Source organism: Euleptes europaea, chromosome 5 (assembly GCF_029931775.1).
Source record: "Euleptes europaea isolate rEulEur1 chromosome 5, rEulEur1.hap1, whole genome shotgun sequence".
NCBI lineage: Eukaryota > Metazoa > Chordata > Lepidosauria > Squamata > Sphaerodactylidae > Euleptes > Euleptes europaea.
In genome coordinates this window covers 64,490,668-64,509,624 of record NC_079316.1, presented here as the reverse complement: position 1 = coordinate 64,509,624, position 18,957 = coordinate 64,490,668, and the positions used below count along the sequence as shown (strand labels likewise).

At 42.1% G+C, this 18,957-nt stretch overlaps 1 protein-coding gene across 1 annotated transcript in view; it reads left to right on the top strand.

The window, feature by feature from the left end:
* The window catches only part of SHTN1 (shootin 1), a 95,864-nt gene that overhangs the window by 32,482 nt on the left and 44,425 nt on the right, over window positions 1-18,957 (top strand). Inside the window, exon 8 of the mRNA XM_056850464.1 lies at window positions 14,180-14,326. Within this exon, the coding sequence (XP_056706442.1) occupies window positions 14,180-14,326 (147 nt within the window). The remainder of the gene's footprint in view (window positions 1-14,179; window positions 14,327-18,957) is intronic.

Genomic DNA, 18,957 nt, shown 5'->3' with positions numbered 1-18,957 from the left:
CGCCACTCTTGGTTCCATGACTATGTCAGCCAGGGCACTGGCTGTTTCCTCTATTTCTAGGAGGGCACTTTGGCCATAACAATTCTGAATTGAGCAGAGGCTCACTTGGCGTTCATCAGGGCAGAGCACCTAAAAGGAGTACTAAACAAGCAGGCAGATTGGCTCAGCCGACAGTAGGTGGATGAGGGGGAGTGGTCCTTGAAGAGAGAGACCTTCCTTCAAATAATGGAGAAATTCGGAAGACCCATCATGGACCTCTTCGCAACAGGCAAAAATCACCAGCTCCCAAGGTTCCTGTCAAGATTTATGCATCCAAGGGCAGAGGTAATAGACGCGCTGCTATCCCTGTGGCTACGGGGTCTCCTTTATGCATTTCCACCTCTACCAGTGATCTCCAAAGCTCTACGAAAAATCAGACAAAGAGAGGGCCCTGGTCATCTTCATAGCCCTTCGATGGCCCCAACGACCTTGGTTCGCGACACTGAGAGAGCTATCGATCCAGGAGCCATGGTCCCTCCCTCCAGTCCAGGACCTTCTCCACCAGGGCCCCTTGGTACACCCAGATCCAGCCTGGTTAAAGCTGACCACCTGGCTCTTGAAAGGTCAAGGTTGCTAGAGATGGGCTATACCTCAGAGGTCGTTGACACCATGCTGGAAGCCAGGAAACAATCCACCAGGCGCATATACGATTTTTCCTGGAAGGCCTTTTGCTAAATGGTGTGGGAGAAAACATACTGATCCAGTGACCATTTCCACTGGGAACTTGCTTGACATTCTCCAGGAGGGATTAGCTCAAGGGCTGAAGGCATCTATTCTCAAATGACAGGTGACAGCGATCGCAATGGTTGTTCCCCAACTGGATGACTACCCAATGTCAAGGCATCCCCACATAGTCACTTTCTTGAAAGGAGCCTCGCCCATCTCTCCTCCGACAATTCATAGATTTCCAACTTGGAGACTTCACGTGGTACTCCAGGCTCTGACTCGACACCCATTTGAACCCTTATGGGAGGCTTCCCTGGGTCACCTTAGGATGAAAGTTCTCTTTCTCAGGGCTGTTACATCAGCTAGAAGGGTGTCGGAACTGGCGGCTTTGTCATCTAGAAAAAGCCTCTGCGTCTTCCACGCGGATAAAGTTGTACTACGTCCAGATCCGGCCTTTATCCCGAAGGTAAATTCTAAGTTCCATAGACAACAGGAACTCCATCTTCCATCCTTTTTCCCTCACCCTTCTCATCCAAAGGAGAAGAACTGGCATACTCTGGACATGAAAAGAGCTTTACGCATCTTTTTGAGAAGGACGGAACCTTTCCGGCTCTCGGAGTCTTTATTCTTTTCTATTTCATCACCCAATAAAGGTTGCAAAATGTCAAAGGCAGCTATCAGCAAGTGCATCAAACAGTGTATCCAGCTGTGCTATCAACTTAGCAACATACCAGTGCCGTTAGGAATTACCGCTCACTCAGTCCACAGCGCCGCTACTTCAGCAGCATTTGATGGCCATGCATCCGTGGAAGAAATCTGTAAGGCTGTGACCTGGTCGAGCCCTTCTATGTTCATAAGACACTACAAGATAAATGCATATTCAACATCTGATGCGGCATTCGGCAGGAGAGTCCTCCAGAATGTTGTATCAAATGATCAATGAAGACTCCCTCCCAGTGAACGTCAGCTTTTTGAAGATTCCGCTTATGAAGATGTACTTCAAACTCAGTGGGAGAACGGAACCTTGGCTTACCTGTGAAGGTTCCTTCTACACTGAGGGAGGAGTACATCTTGCCCGCCCAGGGTGAAGAATGGATCAAGATGAAGAATGTCAAGTGTCCAGATAAAGCTGAATTTAAAAAAATTAAAAAATGTGAAAACAATACGTTATATATAGGAATAATAAAAAAGGGGAATTAGAATAAAGTATTTTCATGTTACTAATTCTTGGTTTTAAGCTGTGTTTTTTGCAGTGGCTGCTCCTTGTTCTTTTGGGTGCACATCTGTCTTTCTGTTCTTAAAAATTCTGCTATGGAAGTCCTCTTAACGGGATATCAGAGGGCAGTCCTAGCACGGAAGCAAAGGTTTTTCGGATCCTGCCTCCCTGAGCATAGGAACAACAAAACCCGCTGATGAAGATGTACTCCTCCCTCAGTGTAGAAGGAACCTTCACAGGTAAGCCAAGGTTCCATTTTGCTGCACATACCTGCCCTTGTTTTGAAAAATACCATGAAAACAACATGCCATTTTGCATTAAAATATGACTTTCTTGCTCAAATAGATATGGCTTGTTTTTTTAGAAGATGAATTTATGTATTTCCAATAATCTCAGTACAAACCAGCAGTTAATGTACAGGGCCTCAGACTCTTGATCTCTACTGTATTTCACATTTTATGCCCTTGAGAAAGCAGATTCAATGATACTTTGTTGGATTGACAAGCTTTATCTCCATGTTGCAAAGGCATACTGTTCTGATTAATTTGAGATGCTGTCTTTTTCATACTTGTGACACTGGAAGAATGTTTCAGGGCATGCAGGATGCACATGAAGCAGCCTTAGGGTTGCCAACCTCCAGGTACTAGCTGGAGATCTGCTATTACAACTGATCTCCAGCCGATAGAGATCAGTTCACCTGGAGAAAATGGCCGCTTTGGCAATTGGACTCTATGGCTTTGAAGTCCCTCCCCAACCCCCCCCTTCAGGCTCCGCCCCAGAAACCTCCCGCTGCTGGCAAAGGGGGACCTGGCAACCCTAAGCAGCCTTATGGTGATTCAGATTATTAGTTGGTATTTTCTGATCAGATAGGCAGATTCCAGGTCTCATGTAGGGACCCTTTCCCCTCAACTCTGCGTGCTTAGGTCCATTAGCTTGGTAAGATAGACTTTGAGCAAAGAACTTTGGCATGCAAGCAGACTGTTCTATCGGTGAGTTATGGGCCCTTCGTGATGGTAGTTTCCTGTGCTCTTGGTGTGTGCTTTAACACTTACTTAGCAATAAGAGCTTTTATTCCCAGAACATTTTTGCAAAAACCCTGGAAAAGGAGACTGTCCAGAAGCCCTAGTTCCTGGCAGCCATTTGGATGTGCAGTGTGGAAAAGAGCTCTAAAAATTGGGCCAAATATATTCCTGTAGTTAAAAGCATACAAAGCACTTCCGGTGCTGAGCTGGGCTGAGTGCTGCGTCTTCCCAGGGGCTCCTGGGGAGTATCCAAGTTTGCGTGTGATTTGGGGTGTTTTATTGCACCCCAACCCAGCCCTTGCAAGTGGGCTGAGAGGCAGGAATTCCCTGCAGCCATATATGCGGTTTGACCTCCTGAATACTCTGAGGTAGCTTTAATAAGCCCCCCGGAGTTTCAGACGTTTGGTCCCGTGGGCACGAAGGGATTGAAATCGCCAGCGCGCAACTTCGGCTTTAGACTCTACCCTCCAGCACCCTATAAACATCATAAGGACTACATTAAGATTAAAGCCTCACCTCCGGGCGCCCAAGTGAGTAGATAAGAATCCTTCGTCTTTCACTGGCGTCATCGAATAACAGGGGGTTGAAGAAAATATTCCTGGTAACCGTTTTTCTCCCTTAATTGAACTGGATGATTTTGTTGTATGAGATCCATCAGATAAAGCAGCAGGAGCCTTATCAAACTGATCAACTTAAATTAAAACAACGAGCTTGAATGATTGATGTAAGATCTGCCAATCCGACACGTTCTTAAAGGAAGGGGAGGGAGGAACTTTTGAGAAGTTACATGAGGAAAAAAAGGTCCTCCAGCCACGTGTACAACAAAGAGGATCCTTTGACCGGAAGACTCTGTGCTTTACCTCTCCACTGCTCTACAAATCAACAGGAAGAAGGTCGTAAGACCGGAAATTCGTCTTACTCGTGTTACACCAAAACCACTCCTGAAGGTAATAACCATAGAGAAGAGACGATAGAAGGTCTACGATTAGGTAATCCCTGGAATACTTCCTGGCTCAGCCGATCTAGAGCGTCTGGTAAAACTCGTTGGTATTTTTAACTTTAAAAAGTTTTTTTAAGTTTAAATACTTATTTTTTCAACCCGAAAAAGATATTAAGTTGGACAATAAAGTATTCTCTATTAACTACATGCTGGACTCCTGCTAGATGACCATCAAATTTTTAATAAAGTTACATACTCTGGAGCCTCTCCCTGATCTGGCTAAATACATAGCCCTGCTCTTATGAAATCAAAGGGAATTCTACTGAATTCAATCATGGAAAAAAAAGTACAGGACATGTTTGCTAAATATTCTGAGGCGACAATTAAACAATTAAAACAGATTTCTACACAGATGGCTCAATTGATTTCAGTGATGATGACTCTTGACCAATCATCACTGGTATGTAATCAGAAGTTGAATCTGGTTACAGAAGACATAAAAGTCTTGAAAATTCAAATGATGACTACAAATATGGACATACAAGCAATGGATTCTTCTGCCCAAAAAGTCACGGAAGAATATCAGGATATAAAGAAGAAGACAGAAGTTCAAGAAAGTAACCAGCCGGCGACAAAGAGACCAGACATACAAGAAATGGACTTTTCATTTAAAAAAGACATGGAAGGACGTGTGGATACAAGGAAGAAGAGAGCAGATCAAGGAACACAGATTGAAGCCACGATGGGGATTAAGCCCAGAAAGAATTATTTTTGGATATGCACCTTGCCTGAGGAAATGAGAGAAAACAAAGAAATCTTGTTCCCATACCTGACTGACTTATTTCAGTTACAGAAGGAAGTATTAGACCATGGTTAAAGGATTGACTTAAATATGATTGCTGGATTGGAAGGCTTTGACAGTGTGGACGGGTGGCATGGCTATTTTAAATTTATGTTAAATGGAAAGGGTCAAAGGTTTCAGAATAAAGGGATTAAATCATTTTAACGCTAGAACTGGTGGAGTTGGAGAAACTGGGGAAAAGGGGAGTATTGAAGGAATCATTGTGATAATGTACAAGATCTGGGAATAATGGAAGGCTACTTTTTATTTTGATCCAGAATGTAAAACTTTATAAAACATGAAACTTTAGAATGAAATTAATGCTAGGATCAGTATATGTTAACGAAGGCTAATAATACTTTATTAAGAGGTAGATGGAGGTGATGGGGAAGTTGTCATATTTTTTATGTTTAATGGTAATTAAGACAACAATCAATATAATTGCGATTGTGATATTATTTTTACGCTGTTGTCAAAATTATGGAGAATTTATAGCTTTAAAAAATCAATAAAAATTTATAAAAAAAAAAAAAGCATACAAAGCTATTTACACGAGAGAGGCTTTTTCATATGGTTTGACTGGTTTTAACACGTTTGCAACCATGCAAAGCAACAGGTGATGCCTGGGAGTTTGCAAACCATGGAAAGGGACAGAGGCACGCTAAAGGAGCAGGAAGGGGTGGAATTTCCCCTTTTGCATCGGACTCTGGACCAGGCAAATGCATTCTTTAAGTCACAATTTGAAAACCAGTTTTGAGCAAGCATCAAAATAGACCTAACCAATCTTATGAATGAGGGAAAACCTGAGGACACACAACTGAAGCCCCCCCCCCCTCAAACCAGGGAGAGAGAGACTCGAGGGGGCACCCCCCAGGCAGAAGGGGCGAAAGCCCCCTTTGGCTTCCCCCCCCCCACAGAAACTGCTCCCTCCCCACACACACACACACACACACACTCTGCTTCCCCCACACACAGAGAGAAAAATTATAGAGAAAAGCCCCAAAATGGGTCTTACTGTGGATGTCTTCTGTTCCATCTTTTTTGCACCTGCCCCGCCCTTGCTCCCCACAGCTCAGTTGTTTGTCGGGGCTGGGAGCTTTGGGCATGGGCGGCAAGCTCTGCTAATTGCAAACCCCCATTGTCAGAGATGCACATTAAGGAGGGGGGACCCCTTTCGGGGCCCATATCTCAGCCCCCCCAACCCAATCTTTACAAAACTTGGGGGTTCTTGCAAGAAGGGTCCTCTGAAGCTATGCTGAAAATTTGGCTCTACCCCCAAAAATGTGCCCCCTGCCGCCACGGAATGGCTCGAATGTGCACACGCACCCCCCCCAAGGGGGATCTCTCTCGCACACAGATACTCTCTCTCTTCCTGGGCCGCGCAGCAGCTGGGCTCATGCACTCAATCGCGACATTGGCCAGAAGAAGACCCAGCTTGGCCACTGATTGGCCACGGGAGAATGCTGCTTACTAACTGACGGTTATGCTGCTGCGCCAAACCCCGAATTTGCCGAATTTATTCGCTGAACACCCCGAACTCGCTGAATTCGGCTCCCCGTTTTCCCGCCTTTTTTGAGTTCGGTTCCATCCGAACTAAAAACCGCCAAATCAGGGGAAATTGGCTGTTTTTCGGTTCAGGATGAACCGAATCGACAGCCCTAGTGCTCACCACCCCCCTCTCAAAATTCTAAAGGTGACCACAGCCTCAGAAAGTGTGGGGACCTCTGATGTAGCTCAAAGTTTCACACCCTCCACAAACTACTACATGGCCATACGAAAATCACTCTCTTACCTTCAACCCACCACCCTCTGTATCTATAATCTGTTGAGAATAATACCAAATAATATTGTTATAAGTAGAGATGATTATGGTACCCTGTACATCAGGTTTCACAAGCAAATCTGGGTGTCCCTCTATCATACTACTCTTTGGACAGGAACCCAGTATAGGAGAAATCTGACAAGCAGTCTAAGAGGGATTTGGAATTTTTTACTTTTACTGCAAACAGTGGGCATATTTATTCAAATTTATTTTATTTTTTAAAAATCATTTATACCCCGCTTTCCCCCCATGCTGCAGGACATTTGCATAGGTTTACACGTATTAGCCCTTTCCAAAAGGAAAAGCACATACATCCATATTCTGTAGAATAGATACAGAAGTCATAGAAATAATTTTTAAAACTACTTCATGTGCTGAAACATATTTTCAGGTTTTTTAAAAAAAACATGGCATGCATGGGTGTAATTTTGAGAAAGGTTACATTATTTTTTCCCTGTGGTGCAGAAATGCATAATTGCACTATTCTATACCATAGCAACAAACAAACAATAGAAATAAAAATTAGCCCTTTCCATGTTGAAAATCTTGTGATTTTAGTATGTTTTTTAAAAAAGACATTTGAAATACAATTAGCTCATTCCTGAGCCTGGGAACAGAATAGGCTTAGGAGGCAACCAGCCCCTTACGCCGGTGTCCGTGCCACTTGCGCCATGCAAACTGTCATGGATGGCAGTGTAGTGCCATTTGCAGCAGCCCCCCAGGACTGGTCCGGACTCCAGTGTAGGGGAGAGGCGTTCCAGGGGGCAGGGCTGCTGGTAGGCTGCCTCCTAACCCCTTCCGTTTTGGGAACGCCCCCTTCCCAAACAGTGGTGCTGCACCAGGTTTTTCCTGTTTTCTATGGGGCTTCCCCCCCCCCCATTTTTGAATTTTTACTTTTAAAAATGGGGTTTTAAGCCTTACAGCAAGCAAGAAACCTTTTTGGAGGCACCGCAGCAGCGCCTCGGCCACGCTGTCCCCAGCCGCTGCCAGGCTCAGGAATTAGCTGAAAGTGCTGATTTTGAAGGGGCTTCTTTGGGTTTCTTATTTTGTGACACATAGGTGCCGCTTATTTTCTCTACTTTCTCAAGGTTGTGAGAGGGTTTATCCGGGAGAATTATGCAGACTCCTATCTGTGGTCTCCACAGACACCAAGGTAATGAGGAGGAACATTCTCTCTTTAATACTGTGGTTCTGCTCCCCAAAGTTCTGCAGCATTCAGCAGAAGATAACTGGAGTGAAATCCCTGGACTACAGAGAGAATGATCCCTGCTCTGGGTAGAGTTTGCCTACTCCAGTCATCCTTAGTTATAAGGATTGTTGAAAGAATGCTAGTAAAGCCCTTTGAACATTAAAAAGTGCTTTATAAACAGTAAGGGTGTGATCCAGACAATATTAAGGTCTTTTAACTCTCGTTGATTTCAGTGGGAGAATTAAACATATATTCAGATCTCTGCCCATGGTATCAATGGGACTAAGTAGTGCTAGACTTGTTGAATTATGCCCTACAGATTGTCACTATTGTATTATGTTATATAATATTCTGAATTTTTTGTATATGTTAGCGCCACCCTCTGGTTGCGATAAGGTTTGGGCCTTGGTGCTCTATCCCAAGTCAAAAGCCAGTCACACAAATTGGTTAAATGAAAAGATTTATTTTGCACAATAAGGCCCATGCTAGCAAGACAAAGGATGCTAGGGCAATGAGCACAAGCCAGAGACCACCTTATATATGCTTTTACTGTATTTACTGACATCAACAGTGACACGTAACATTCGATTATGACATACACAAATGACATGCATGGTTGGCTAATGTAATAATAAAATGTTAATACAATAATAAATGTAGATAATTAATTGCATCTGAGGGAGTCTATGAAATATAGAGACACGTTTGAAATTAATAGATCTTCTTTGAAATGGACAGTACATGATTGACATTACAGTTTTGATGACAAAACATTTTGCGTATCTTCTGGATGCATTCTAAACTATCCTTGAGATGTTCCCAAAAAACGGAATCTAGATTTCCTCAGATGTGCCTCAGGCTCTTATTTCTTATGTAACTTACGATGTCTTTTTGCATAGGCACCTCTTGGTGATTTTCCTGTAAAGGACCTTTGCGTTCTCAGTGTATGTTAAACTAAGGCAGAGTTCGAATACCTTCCAAGTTAGTGAGAAACCTTATGTGTTTAATTCAGTAGTTATTCTTCGAAGTTCAGTAGCCCCCTACATATACAACACTTTTCTGCTGCAAGGATATCCCACACTTTGTCCATCCGAGTCACAAATAAAACTGGTATTCCGTTAAGTTTTAACACTTTCAAGTAAAGGAGGAGGGAAGCAAGCGACTAATGTGTGGTGATGCTAAAATAGGTGCATCAGTTGCATAATCACTTGCCAGGGCTGAATCTGCACATAATTTTACACTGTGCCGTCATTACACTGTTGCAGTCATTTGCAACTGAACTAGCTTGTTCACACAAGAAAATCCAGTTACAAATTATTGCTGTAAGGCATATCCAGTAATGTGATGATGCAGCCCTGTATTGATTCATCTCTAGAAAAGAAAAGAAAAAGTAGAAGAGAATAGAGCATCCTGAGAATGTCAGTGTTACTTTAATTTCAAAGGAACATTTCTACACTGTAAGGTTGCAACAATGGGATTGGAGGAATGTAGGCAACACCAATTGAAATCTTGGAGGTGGTGGTGGGGGGAAGGCTTCATTGTCCTGCCCACCGTTTTGCTCAGTTTTTCTATAGAAGTATAGCAACAGTGGCTGCACCCACAATCTAATATGTTTATAATGCATTTACTTATAAAGTGCACTGTTTATATTTAACTTGGTTACTTAGGATGCCCTTCTCATTATGAGTCCTCGTGCAAATACTTGGCAGGCACTCTGTTTAAAATCTTGTATTGAACATTCACATGCAAAAAAGATCAAATGCTGTTATCACTTTTTGTAACAGTAGATAAAAATAATTCCAGACAGCCATGACCTCCTTGTATAGGAATTTTGCTCCTCTCATGAGATTGCATGCTATTGATTCAGAGATATCAATGGGCTTTATTAACGATGAGCTCCAAAATACTTCTCATTTAGATGCATTAATGGCCTTTGGGTTATTTTGTAATAACTGTTCCATTAACATGTGACGTGTCTCTAAATGGATTGAAAAACCTGCACTTATGAAAAAATTCTTATGAGTAGCAGAGCTTGCGTTTCAAAAAGCGGCTCTATAACTATAATTAATATAACACCCCATAGCTCCAGCTGTCAGCCTCGGGAATTGGGTGAGGTCAGGGGAGAAGCATCTTAGTCCTTAGAATCTTAAACCTGTCACCTGCAAGGCATAACTGAAGATTCAGTTTATTACAAAGAAAAGGACAAGGTGGTAGACTTTTTCTGTAAGGTTAGCTAATATTTCTGAAGGAATACTCAGAAGATCAAGTTTGTCTTTAATTTTAAAAAGGCCCCATCAACTTATTTTTCCAGAATAAGGTATTCCTAAATCAAATCATCATTGAATGGTTGAGGTGGGCTTCAAGTTCCTTTAAATTATGAACGAATCTAAGTTATAATAATTCCCACCCATTTGCCTTTTGTGGAAGGCAAGATAGCCTTTAATAAACTGGTTAGAAAAACTTAACTAATGTTTTACAGACTTCAGCCAACTCTCCAAAAGTCAAACATTGAATTCTAGCTTACATATCAATGTCTCTTCTTCAGCAATTTTTTTTAGATTAGTAGGCTATTTTAAATACTATAAAAGTAATATGTTGTATTTTGTGTGTCGCAGGTGAAGTAATTTTAATGGATGAAGGCACACAACTTTAGAGCAAGCTTGCAGGCAGGACACACTACTTGATTGTGTGTGTGTGTGTCTGTGTAGGGGGGAATATAGGTAAAAAGTACTCTGCAAGCATACATCTTCACATAGCACTCATTAAGGTCCATGTCCTTGAAATTCTGTACTTTTGCTTCACTTGATTCTTCAGCTCAGTATTTCCCTCACTCTACAATTCTGTTCAGTAGTTATTTTTGCCATGCTGTGTTTTTTAAAAATCCATATTTATGATTGGTCTGGTTTCAGTATACACCCTAATCCAAGGAACGATTGCAGACACAACAGAAAGGTGTGCACTTGACGTTTGAAGTGTGCTCTGTCTTTGTAAGATGTGATCAACACTGTCTTTGTTAGAAACCGTGATGTCCTGTTTGGTAGAAGACCATATCGGTAGGGTTGCCAGGTGCCTGGTGGTGGTGGGTAAAATCCCGCCAATCCACCGGGCTGCCCGCCGACCAGCTGAGGGCCGGTGGGCACTGTGTGCACACGCGCATCACTTTCAGGTTTACCTGGAAGCGACGTGGATGCTCTGGCAATCTCGGCTAAAACTCTATGGAAACCATAGTGTTTCTGCCGAGATTGCTAGAGCGTCCATGTCACTTCCGGATAAACCCAAAAGTGACGTAGGCGCATCACACACCTTGGCTGCGGCCCCGCAAAGCTCCCACTGGTGGATCTACGGGGCCTGGCAAGCCTATGTATCAGCCTAACAGTGCAATCCTAAACACAGCTATACCCTTCTAAACCTTTCATCTTAGAAGGGCGTTACTCTGTTTAGGATTGCAGTGTAAGTCTGCCTCTGACCTTTGTCTTTCCCCATCCCCAAATAGGTAGTGAGTGACATGAGAATTGACAGCACTGATGAAGTGTTAATAGAAACAGAACTACAGTCTGAACTGTTGGGTGGGTTGTTTGTATAAATAAATGTTCTGATATCTGATTTTCATTTTTTTATTTAATGATGTACTGTTAAGCTACATAAGGGATAGTAAGCATCTATCAGCCAGCCTGCTGTTCCTGTAATTATAACAGGTAAACACACAGTATGGAATTGAGGCAAGAAAGAATGGGGCACTCAATTTCTAATACAATAAACCTAAAACACATTGCTACTTTTGTTGTACTCTGAATCAATTTCTTAGTAATTTCTAAATAATTACTGTACCTGTTCCCTCTATGTACAATAGACTCTGTCTTCTGCACAGTAGGCAATAGCTCTTTTGTATCTAGCATATTGATCAGAAATTCCCTCATCTACTGATTATTTTTATGATGCCATATTAGGCACAATATCATATCTTGTGTTCATTTTAAGGTGCGTGTGTGTGTAGTCTTACGCGGAGTTGAAGAAAGTTGGGGTGGTGTATTGCTACAAGAGAATCATCTTTGATTATAAAATACAAATTTATTTGAAACTGTATTACAGGATACCATTTATTGATTTTTAATTATCCAGATAACATTGTCTATTTCCATGCAAACTCATGTCCATGTAATCCTGTGAAAGTGTCTGATTAGATACGGAGGTAAATTAGATAGCTTCATGGGCAATAGTTCTCTGGCTATTAGGCAAGGTGACTAAAGGAACCTCCACATTCAGAGGCAGTAAACCTCTATATCCCAGTGCTAGGAGTCAATATCCTTTCCTTTTCCTTTTATCGCTTAGAAGCTCCTTGATCAATTGATCTTGAGCAGCATATATCAAGTGTTGGAGGGATATAAGGACTGAAACAAATCTTGCCACTGACAATGTAACCTTGGGGTCCCTATCGCTTAGTAAAAAAGGCATTATGTCAGTCACAGAGGCATTGGATTTGTATGTTAAAAGGGGGGAAATATAGTGCAATCGAAGTTCCTCGTAAAAGCGGCATTCCAAAAGGGCATGAGCTAATGAGTCAATAGAACCAGAAGAGCAAGGGCAGATCCTGTCTGAGTATGGTATATTCAGAATTCTGCCCTGCATTACCGTAGAAGGGCTAGCATTCAATCTAGCCAAGCAAAAAGTTCTACAAGGACAAGGAGTTGTCAGATAATATGTATAGGCAGGCAGACCACGTGGAGGGGATATTCCGAAGAACTGGGATGAACAGACGTGACGAGCACGAAAAGTAGTGCTGTTATAATCGAGCTCTTTAATGCGCTTTTTAATTTTGGTAAAAGCTTCAGTTTTCCCAAGATCTAATAACATATCCTGCGAGAAGCCCAACAGTTTCTCATCTAAGATTTTTTGCCATGAGGATTTAAAAGGGTCGTGCTTCAGAGAAGCTAGGAACCCCTCAGTGCTAAAGCACAGTTTAAGGTGTAGTTTAAAGGCGGCCAACCACGCCCTAGCTTCAAGTGACATTTGGCCAAACTCGGAACGAAGAGTAACGCCAGCAACACATCGAGGGGCATTGGAGTCAACATCAGGGGAAGGCTTTGGCCTCTTTGCTCTGTTGTTGGCCCTCCAGGGCAACTGTTATCCTCTGTGTGAAGCAGGATGGTAGGGCAGAGGGACTACTGGGCTGATCCTGCAGTTAGAATGGATACTAGTCATGCTGCATACCTATTCTCTCTAGTATCAGAGGAGCATGCCTATTATTTTGGGTGCGGTGGAACACAGGCAGGATGGTCCTGCTGCACTCGTCTTGTTAGTGGCTTCCTAGACGCACCTGGTTGGCCACTGTGTGAACAGACTGCTGGACTTGATGGGCCTTGGTCTGATCCAGCAGGGCCTTTCTTATGTTCTTATGTTCACTGTTCTTACATTAAATGAAATTCTGGTTTGTTTCCTTTATTTAAAGTTTGCTTATCAGAAAAAGCGAATAAATGAGAAATATCTTTAAAAGGTATAAACATGATAATATCTAAGGACCTGCATAGGAAAGAACTGATCCCCCCTTCCAGTAATTGTTTGATTAATATTTTAGGGCTTTTAGGAAATTTTTGATTAATTTTTGACTTGGCAAATTTACCATTTTTCATTCATTTGCATTATATTTTTCCCAGCAATTAATCCATGAGGAATTATGCATATTTTATTTTTGTGTGCAGTGACTTGCATGGTGTACACTTACATCAAAAAAATTGGTCAGGCTGGAGGGAAAATATGTATTCCTATATGTATCAAATGTGTGTGTAAAGTGCCGTCAAGTCGCAGCCGACTTATGGCGACCCCTTTTGGAGTTTTCGTGGCAAGAGACTAACAGAGGTGGTTTGCCAGTGCCTTCCTCTGCACAGCAACCCTGGTATTCCTTGGTGGTCTCCCATCCAAATACTAACCAGGGCTGACCCTGCTTAGCTTCTGAGATCTGACGAGATCAGGCTAGCCTGGGCCATCCAGGTCAGGGCTATGTATAAAATACCATCCAACAATACATTATGATGCAGTCTGTGATGTGCATTTGTGTTTAGAGCAATTGCTGTCTTCCCAGGCTACAGAGTAAACTGTGCTTATGCAGCAGCCTTCACAAAATCCAGAACTTTTATAAGGAAAAAAATTAATAAGCATCCTGCATTACCGTAAAAAATCAATTCACAAAAATCAGTTTTGTCGTTTGGAGCATACCTAATGGTCCATTCGATCAAGTGTGGCATTAAACAGAGACTTGTGTTGGTCACACTTGGGCATCTTTGGCAGGAAGAGGAGATAGAAAGATTATACAATGCTCATACAGTTTCCTGTTGCCTAGTGCAACTGGTCATCTGGCTGCTCTAGAAAAAGACTAGATGGCCATCTTTTCCATCTATTCAGATCAAATAAATACTGGAGACTTTAATTATCTAAATATTGTTTTGGTAGATGTTTATTGAACAAAATAAGCTGAAAAGGCAAAGTCAACTTCTGCTGCAAAGCTTGGCTCCTGATGAACAACTTCTGAAAGCTCTGGATGAAAATGCAAAACTGAATGTAATATTAGAGGAAGAGAGGTTGCAACATGGGCGAAAGGTAAGGGTTATACTTCTCAGGGGCTTTGTATTTGTTAGTTTTTGACTTTGATAAGTGATTAAGGCTGCATTCAGATATCCTGACAAACTGTTCATCTGTAGTGGGAGCCAAATAATGGTTTGTATCCTTCCTCCCCTCCCTGTTCCCTTCACATGTGGTCATTGAAGGGTTCCTGTTTTTGGAAGACTGATTTTGGAAGTCAAAATCCAATTTGTTGTGGTGTCTGAATGCAGTCACATGGGCAAATCAGAGTTTGTCTGCATTTATCTTTGTTGAATTACATCATGTTCACATCCACCCACTTGTCTAGTGTGTTCAGATCTCATTGAATTCTGTTTCTATCTTGTGGGGTATTTTCTACTCCTCCCATTTTGGTGTCATATACAGATTTAATGAGTAGTCCCTCCACCTGCTCATCCAGGTCATTTAAACAAATAATGAAAAGTACAAGGTTCAGAACCAGGCCCTGTGTCACCCCACTAAATACCTCCCTCCGATCAGATGAAATGTCATTGACAACTACTCTTTGGGTGCAGTTCTCCAACCAGTTCCTTGTCCACCTAACTATCCTGGAGTCCAGTCTGCAGTGCTCCAGTTTACCCATCAGAACATCATGGGGAACCCTTCCAAAGCTTCACTGAAATCCAGGTAAACAGTGTTGTTGGAGTTCCCACAATCCATTAAGCCCATCAATCCATCAAAGAAAGAAATGAGGTTGGTTTGGCAGGACCTATTGGAGACAAATCTGTTCTGACTTCCTCAGATCCCCAAGTTTTCTTTCAGATGCTTGCAGATTGACCCCTTTAAAACCTACTCCAATATCTTTCCTGGGACAGAAGTCAGACTGCGTAGCCTGTAGTTTCCAGAGTCATCCTCCTTCCCTTTTTTGAAGGCTGGGATAACATTAACCCTCCTCCAGTTTTGTGGCATGTCTCCTGTCTTCCAAGAGGTCCTGAAGATGTTGGACAAACCCTCTGCAAGGTCTCTAGAAAGTTCTTTGAGCACTCTCAGGTGCACACCATCTAATCTGGGAGATTTGTACTCATCCAGTGCAGCCAGGTGCCTCTCGACACTGGTCTTTTATGCATGGGCTGGATCTCCCTGCTTGGGTGTGGGTTCATAGCTCATTAAAGTAAAGAGCTCTGAGGAAGCAGGAAGCACTTGAATCCCCGCCTCTTTACACACTGTTTTGTGATTGGCTGTGAGAGAAGCCAATCTTCTGTTTTCCCCTGCATGCTGCTTTGAGGAGGGAGTTGGAAAAGGGTTGGGGCGGGGAAGCTCAACCCGAGAACGGAGTATGCATGCTCTCTGGCTCCAGAATGAGCCAGGATGAACAGTTTAATTCGGGCCAGAAGGGGAATGGGAAAAGCTGAATTCGTTTTGCGTTGAAACAGCATTGAGCTTCCAAGGAATGAGGTATCGTGCATACTGAAAACATTTGATCCTGGCTGAAACGGGAAATAAAGGAGGTTAAAGCGACCATGCATAAATTACCAATGTCTCTATCCATGTCAACTAGCAGCCCATACTTGCCAACTACCCTCTCTAGATGAACCTGTTCTCTTCTTCAGGGAAAAACTTGGGGCAAAATAGGCATTGAGCCTTTCTGCTTTCTCTGTGTCCTCTTGTCAGTTTCTCCATTTTGAGTCAACAGTGGGCTTGCCGCCTCTTTTACCTTGTGTTTGTTCTTCCCTCCATTTCTTGAACATTTCTTCTTTCTTCCATAGCTTATCATGGAGTTCTCTGTTCATCCACATTGGCTTCTTTGATCCCCTACCATGTTTCCGTCTTGCAGAATAGTGATGGTTTGAGCTCGCAAAAGCTCTTGTTTTAGGACAGCCCATCCTTCATTTGCTCCTTTCCCTTCCATTGTCCTTGCCCTTGGAATGACTCTCATCATGCCTCTGAGTTCATTATGCCTCTCATCATGCCGTACTAAAATCTAACATACACATCTGGCTACAAACTTCCTTGCCCCCCCCACAACAAAAGGAATTCCAAGAGGACCTGGTCACTTCCCCCTAAGGTCCCCACCACCTTTACCCCATCCACCAACTCTTGCTTGTTGGTTAATATGAAGTTGAGTATGGCCAAGCCCCTTGTAGCTTTCTCCATCGTTTGAAAAAGGAAGTTGTCAGCCTGGTGGGTCAGGAAGTTGTGTGACTCCAGACACTTACCAGAGTGTGTCTCCCAGCACACAACAAGGAAGTTGAAGTCACCCATAACTACAAGGTCATGTTGCTTGGAGAACACTGTCAAGCGGCTCAAGGAGGGCAGCATCCAGCTCCAGGTCAGGCGATCTGTAGCAGACTCCAACCACAATACTGTTTGGCCTTCCTTCCTTTATTCTCACCCAGATACTTTCCACTATCAACCACCTCCTCCAATATTTCATGACAAGCAAACCCGCTCCTCACATGCAGTGCCACTCCACCTCCTCTTCAACCCTTTTGTTCAAAGGAGGAAGCTCCCAGGAGACAGTTGTCTGCACAAACACAGACAACTACTCTGTGTTTGGGGAGGTTTTTTTGGGGGGGGGGACACAACCCTTTATTAAGGTTTCATACTTTTCTGGAAATCTGCTCTGATTTGCTAAATATAAGTATTCTCAGTTGTGGCCATGCTGACTATTAGATATCTTGATAGTGATAAATCCAGTATATTTATATTGATTTTAATCAGTAGTGGAGATTTCAGCAATATAATTTTCTGGCGGTAATTAATTTGGTATTCCTGATAAAAATTGATCATAATTGTTAAAATTAAGCAATGTTAATTTTATTATTTCTTAAAATGAAAGCAGTAATCACTTCTAAAACATACTTATGTTTTTATCTTGTCAACGTTTTAAATGTTCTCCTGTTTTACAGATAATTTTATGCTGTTTATATCTAATGGCTTGTATTTTTATATATTATGGTTTTTAATCGCAAGTCATCTCAAGCAAGACTCTGAAGAGGCGGCATAGTAATATTCTAAATAAATAAATGTTTGTATGTATGTACTGGAAGTAATTGCCAGCTTCTGAGAAAGGATGGTTTTCTAGATTTGACCAAATTGTGTATATTAAAGGGCAGGGAAGTCTTTATTTTACCGTTTCTCAGCACTTCAGCTCAAGTGTTCTGTAATTTACCCATTGCAAGCAGTAGAGGTTAGGGGTAAAGTGTGTGTGAATAATAACCTTTAACAGACGCAGGCATTTAATAACTTACATTAGAATTTCATTGCTTATGTTTTAAGAACATATGTTCTTTTAAAAAATCTCCTTTAACACATTTAGGTACTTCAATTTTAAAAATATTTTATAAAACTGAAAACATAATTTTCAGTTCAAACTAAATGATGAGAACTCCATGGCTCCTAACAGGGAATGTTTTTCTAATTGTTTTTCTTATACTGTAATTTACCATTTATGCTCAACATTAGGCTGTATTCTAAAAACAGGTGTAACTGGAACTAGAAGATGTCTCTGGAAATTAACATGATACTGTTGTCAGTAGTAGAGGTGGCCAAGATAACCCGAAAGTTGAAGCATACAGCACTTCACAGGGTTGGATCCTAAAGAACTACAAACAAAATGAGTTCACTGAAGGAGTATTTGCCAACTTCCCCTTCTCACTGCAGTCTTCTGTGCCCCCCCCCCCGCCTGCCCCAGAAGCTACTCATGAAGTTCTGAGGACCTTTGAATTAGTGTGGGATAAGGCTGGGGGGAAGGGCTGCCGCCAGAAAAAGGCATTAATAGACATATATCCGCTACCTCTTGCATGAGTTCCACCATAGCAGTGGATTTCTGTCAATATTCTCTTCTGCCCACAACCTCCTGTGCAGCTCCATTCCTGACCTGCCCCTCCTACCACCACCCCAAATCTCACAAGTGGCTTTTTGAGGACAGTGGTAGAAATCCTTTCCATGAATTCACTTTGTTCACAGTTCTTTTAGATATGCTTCAGCACAGAAAATGGTAACTTGTGTAGAATCCCAAGAATGTGACCTTTCATTTAAAGAAGATGACATTTTCAGTCCAGAATGAATAGGCAGTTTCTACGGGCTGGATCAGAGGTTCTCTTCCACACAGTCTCCCGTGGTCCCCAATTCTTTTTTTGTTTTCTAATTACCATTGCTCCAACCATGCTTTTAATGAAACATTGTATTTCATTATATAAAAAACCAGCCAGACTGTACAGCCAGAGTAAAATAGAATACAGGCACTACTCTAACTAAGCGAATATTCAAATTTTTACAAGATGTGTATATAGTGTTATAACAGTGGTCGGCAAACTCATTAGTCAACAGAGCCAAATATCAACAGTACAACAATTGAGATTTCTTTTGAGAGCCAAATTTCTTAAACTTAAACTATATAGGTAGGTACACTGTTTATTAACTTAATAAACTTAATAATGCACATGCTGACTTGGATAATTCATCCCCCCCCCCCTTTCCTCAACACCTTTTAACAACCATTCATGCACAGGAGGTTTTGCCTTGGATTTGCCGCTCTCTTGGTGTACATTTTCCCCATCTGAATTCTCAAAACTCTGCAGGGGGGCTTATTGTTGAGTTTTGAGAATCTGGATGGGGAAAATGTGCATCTGAGTGGCAAATCCAAGGCAAAACCTCCCATTCATAAA